The sequence below is a fragment of the Pelobates fuscus genome, chromosome 1, assembly GCF_036172605.1.
Source record: "Pelobates fuscus isolate aPelFus1 chromosome 1, aPelFus1.pri, whole genome shotgun sequence".
NCBI lineage: Eukaryota > Metazoa > Chordata > Amphibia > Anura > Pelobatidae > Pelobates > Pelobates fuscus.
The window spans coordinates 483,708,837-483,714,368 of record NC_086317.1 but is presented as its reverse complement, the minus strand read 5'-3'; the positions used below and the strand labels follow the sequence as shown (position 1 = coordinate 483,714,368).

At 40.2% G+C, this 5,532-nt stretch overlaps 1 protein-coding gene across 1 annotated transcript; it reads left to right on the top strand.

Moving 5' to 3' along the window:
* Positions 1–1,048: 1,048 nt before the first annotated feature.
* LOC134586006 (olfactory receptor-like protein I9) lies at positions 1,049–2,087 on the top strand. Its single transcript, XM_063441510.1, has one exon. It carries the CDS (start codon positions 1,074–1,076, stop codon positions 2,085–2,087), a length of 1,014 nt encoding a protein of 337 aa, XP_063297580.1. The 5' UTR covers positions 1,049–1,073.
* Positions 2,088–5,532: the final 3,445 nt, after the last annotated feature.

Genomic DNA, 5,532 nt, shown 5'->3' with positions numbered 1-5,532 from the left:
GAGTGACAATATCTTGTTAGCCTGTAACTGCATACATATCAAAAATGTATCCCGATAAAGATTGTTTATTGCTTGTTGGTTCCTTATCATAAAACACACAATGTTGCAATATTGATTAAATCTCATCTGCCACTTGCCTGTTTAGTCATCTTATTTATCGAAATGGTAGGAGATAACATAAAAACTATATTTCTTACTTAGTTTTGGGTCATCTGCAGACACGGATTTGTCCACCCACTGCTGGTTTGTGCTGGAGTAACTCCCACCTAAGCCATACCTCCGATGAAGGATGGTTTATTCACTAACGTAAGAATTATAAGGAATTTACAATGAGTTCTAATTTAAGTCAAAAGTCCAGTTGGTGTTAAACCATTTTAAAATGGCTTAGCCAAAAATGGTAGATGGTTCCAATGGTCTCTAGGCACCATAACCATTAAATTGGGATGATGTGGTTATGATGCCTAGAGTGGCCTTTTAATAACCCTGAGCGCAGATGTTGAGTTTACAAGTCGGTTATTTCCAGTCTGAGATGTTGACTCATGGAGAATTAATGCAGCAGAATGTTGACTTTGTGATCTGGTATTTTTTAATCTCTAACCTTTAAATTTTATAGATTTAAAAGGATGAAAAATATAGACTCTAGATTAATCAGCCAGCAGTTGACATTAAATAAAAGTAAGTATTAAATGATTATTAATTTTTTATTTTACAAGGAGAAGTTTTGAAAAAACTCGTATATTTAGGGGGAAGGGGGAGACAAGTGAACTTTTTTTATAGATGAGTCTTAAAGCTTTATAAAAAAAAATAAGTTTTACCAAATAAGGGTAAAATGAGTAAGCAGTCTTTCATTAAGGGAACACTTCAAGTACCATAACCACTACAGCTTGAGCCAGTGGTTATGATGCCTAGAGAGCCCCCATCATTGTAAGGAGCTAAATTCTTTTCGAACTGTTTGACCTCTGACCTGGTGTCCACTGGGTGCAGCTCCTCAATCCCAAGATGGAAGTTCCAAAGTTCCTAGTTTTTATTCAAAACCCCATATTTTTTTGATTTAGATCATATTTAGATATTTTATGTCACTTTGTATTTTGTTCACATTTTCTTTTGTTTTCTACCAAATGCCGCGTTCAGACAAGTTAATGGCAAATCAATCTGAAGTGTTTGAATTTATTCTCATTGGATTCCCCGGACTCCCACAGAGGTTCTATCATTTTGCTTCATTGACAATGTTCCTGGTCTACACTATAGCACTGACGGCAAATGGCACCGTAATACTTCTGATTACGTTTAGAGAGCATTTACACCATCCTATGTATCTCATCATCATGAACCTGTCTCTTTCTGACCTCATCTTCGACACAATTACACTGCCCAAAGCCATAGCCATGTATTGGATTGCAGATGGGAAGATATCCCTTGGGGCATGCATGTTCCAGTTATTTGGTGTCCATTTTTTGGGATCTTTTGATTCTTTCATTATCATGCTAATGGCTATTGATCGTTATGTTGCCATTTGCAAACCACTGAGATATTCTTCAATAATCACTAATAAAATGACTGTTTTTCTGTGCTGTCTTTTATGGCTCATTGCTGGTATGTTTGGATTGGCAACTGTTCTTTTAACTGCAAGACTCTCTTTTTGTAACAGCAAAATCAACCACTGTTTTTGTAACAATGCTGTGGTAATTCTGTTAAGTTGCGTGGACTCACATTCCACACATTCCGTGGCTTTCATTCTGGCTATGATTGTGCTTCTGATACCCCTTTCTTTTATCATATTCTCATATGCAATTATAATAAGGACAATTAGTACTTCAAGAGGCTCTGAAAACTGGCAGAAGGCATTTTACACCTGTTCAACACACTTGTTTGTCATTGGCATGTACTACGTCCCTAGGTTATTTGTCTACGCATGTAATCAGCTCCGCTTGATTCTTAATGCTGATTTAAACATTTTTCTTCTTTGTCTTTATACGTTTGTTCCACATCTGGCCAGCCCAATTATATATTGTCTGAGGACAAAGGAAATTAAAAAGACTCTCAAAAACATTTTCAATCGTAACCAACAGATCAAGGCTTCACTTTAGAACTTTATTTATTTTCTTTTTTCCATATAGTATAACAATGCATGCAGTATTCATCAAGTTGTTTAAATGGCAGCCGAGCATATCCCTACTTAAACCTTTATAAGGTTTAGTCCCTACATAATGCTGTTCCAACCTACCCATCCTCCCTAATACACAAGTCTGTCCCATTGAAGCACCTGCACTCTGCCGAAGACCTACGTCTATCCTTTGTCCATACTCCCACATCTGATGCTCGCCTCCAAGACTTCTCCAGGGCTGTACCTTTTATGTGGAACTCCGTTCCCTTCTCCGTTAGAATTTCACCCAATCTCCACTCCTTCAAAAAATCTTTGAAAACACATTTCTTCAGGAAAGCATATAATTTAAATTGTTAGTGGGTTTTCATTCTCCCCTCCCCCCCCCCCCATGACTTCTCTCCTGCAACGGTCAAAAATAACCTAGGTTCTACGTGAATACTTTTCTAGCAACCTATTTCATTATGCCTACTTTTACCCTTTGTGTCACTATACCCTACTCCCTCTAGCATGTAAACTCATTGAGCAGGCCCCCAATCTCTCTGTTACTGTGTCACTATACCCCACTCCCTCTAACATGTAAGCTCACTGAGCAGGGCCCTCAATCCCTCTGTTCCTGTCACTATACCCCACTCCCTCTAGCATGTAAACTCACTGAGCAGAGCCCTCAATCCCTCTGTTACTGTGTCACTATACCCCACTCCCTCTAACATATAAGCTTACTGAGCAGGCCCTCAATCCCTCTGTTACTGTGTCACTATACCCCACTCCCTCTAGCATGTGAGCTCACTGAGCAGGGCTCTCAATCCCTCTGTTACTGTTTCACTATACCCCACTCCCTCTAGCATGTAAACTCACTGAGCAGGGCCCTCAATCCCTCTGTTACTGTGTCACTATATCCCACTCCCTCTAGCATGTAAGCTCACTGAGCAGGGCCCTCAATCCCTCTGTTACTTTGTCACTATACCCCACTCCCTCTAGCATGTAAGCTCACTGAGCAGGCCCTCAATCCCTCTGTTACTGTGTCACTATACCCCACTCCCTCTAGCATGTAAGCTCACTGAGCAGGCCCTCAATCCCTCTGTTACTGTGTCACTATACCCCACTCCCTCTAGCATGTAAACTCACTGAGCAGGGCCCTCAATCCCTCTGTTACTGTGTCACTATACCCCACTCCCTCTAGCATGTAAGCTCACTGAGCAGGGCTCTCAATTCCTCTGTTCCTGTGCATCCATTTGTCTTGTTACAATTACGTGTCTGTTAGTCCACCCATTGTACAGCGCTACAGAATTTGCTTGCACTATATGAATAATAAAATAATAATAATAATAATAATAATAATAATAATAATAATAGTAATAATATGACAAGACCATACAATTTACCACAACATAAAATACCTTTATGACAATTTTTTATTTATACTATATATTTATTTATTTTTAGGATATCAGAGTTTTGTGTTTTTTGTTTTTTTTTAAATTGTGTCAAGTGTTAAGCTCTTTTTTCTTCAAGGATCTCCCTTTGACCACAATAAATTAGACGAGAACTTTACAATTTTCATTTCAGTTGGGGATAGCTCAATGCTTTGTTCTTAGCTGGTAAGGCTACAGCCCTGAGGAATTTACAATTTTACTACAGCCATAGGAATTTACCATTTTGATGGCCCAGTGAAGTAGGGTCATGAAGGAAGGCATGCATTGTTTCGACTGTAATGGCGGCCATTACATAGCAAGTGGTTTCTAATCATGGTACTAGTCATTACCATCTGCCACTAGCCCAAAAACTCAACACTAACCTTGAGTCTGGTGGAAAGGTGTGAACATTGGAAAAATGCATGACAGCTATAAGGCAGTACATTGAAACCCTAACGCACATATTAAAGTATATTCAACTATATTGAAGAGCAATGCAATAAATGAAATTGTCAGGCACATGATGTAAAAAGCAAAGTTAATCATTTATAATTAAATGAGCAATTCGCACAGCACAAATTAACATACAAAAAATACATAGATACATATCTGGCATAGCACAAACTCACAGTTTAATATATTGTTAACTTTCCTTTACCTCTGTTATGGCATACATTCAAACCAAACCCACAGGTTAAAAAAACTTAAACTTAATTAAAACTGTGATCAACGGGGAGATTTTGCCCACAGAATGTCTCACGAAAGTGCAGTCCTCATAGCAGTATATATAGTTCTATCTAATGTATTTAAGATAACAAAATGGATACATTTCATTGGCTACATATGTATTTGCAACTGCAAGTTAAAGTCTTCTAAATATAAGCTACTCCTTAAACAGGTAAACAGAATGACAACAATAGGCAGGTATGATAATCAAATTCTTTTAACCCCTACTTCATCCCAGTTACCATTAAAGGGACACTCCAGGCACCCAGACCACTTCTGCCCATTGGAGTGGTCTGGGTGCCAACTCCCACTACCCTTAACCCTGCAACTGTAATTATTGCAGTTTTTCATAAACTGCAATAATTACCTTGCAGGGTTAACTCCACCTCTAGTGGCTGTCTACTAGACAGCCACTAGAGGGCACTTCCTGGTTCCTAGCACAGGAAACCTGTGCTAGAGCGTCGCTGGACGTCCTCACGCTGTGTAAGGACTTCCAGCGTCGCTCAAAACCCCATAGGAAAGCATTGAAATGATTTTTCAATGCTTTCCTATGGGGAGACGTAATGCGCATGCGCGGCATTTCCGCGCATGCGCATTAGGTCTCCTCGGCCGGTGGGCGAGATCAGTCTTGCCCACCGGCCGACGCAATCACAAGGAGGAGCGTCGCGGAGGAGGAGACAGCGGCGAGGGACATTGTCGCTGCCTCAGGTAAGTCACTGAAGGGGTTTTCACCCCTTCAGTAACCGGGGATTGGGGGGGTGGGAGGGAGAGGGACCCTCCAGTGCCAGGAAAACGGATCGTTTTCCTGGCACTGGAGTTTCCCTTTAAATATCCTGGGGGCTTAGAATTCTGATCCCCTGTGGACTCTCGGACACCACGCTTCCTGCAAGCCAAATAAATATAATATTATATATTATCCTTAATGGAACTTCAGAGACCGTTAATCACATGAAACATACATATAATAAAAGCAAAAGAATGCCAACCAACCCCCCCCCCCCCCCCCACACACACCCCACCCTACCTCACCAAGAGTCTTATTTAAATAGCCCAAACCCTTCTTCTCTTTGGTGGTCCCATGTGAATCTTTCCTTATTGTTTACAAACTCATTTTCCTGGCACTATAGGGTCATTAGGTCCCCCCTACGTTTGTTCCACATCTTGCCAGCCCCGTTATATATTGTCTGAAGACAAAGGAAATTAAATAGACTCTCAAAAACATTTTTAATAGTAATCAGTATATCAATGGTTCACTTTAAATCTGGGAGGCACATCTGTTACACATGAAAC

Excerpts from the sequence above, each read along its gene's own strand:
- LOC134586006 (XM_063441510.1), top strand. The coding sequence starts at position 1,074 with ATGTCACTTTGTATTTTGTTCACATTTTCTTTTGTTTTCTACCAAATG.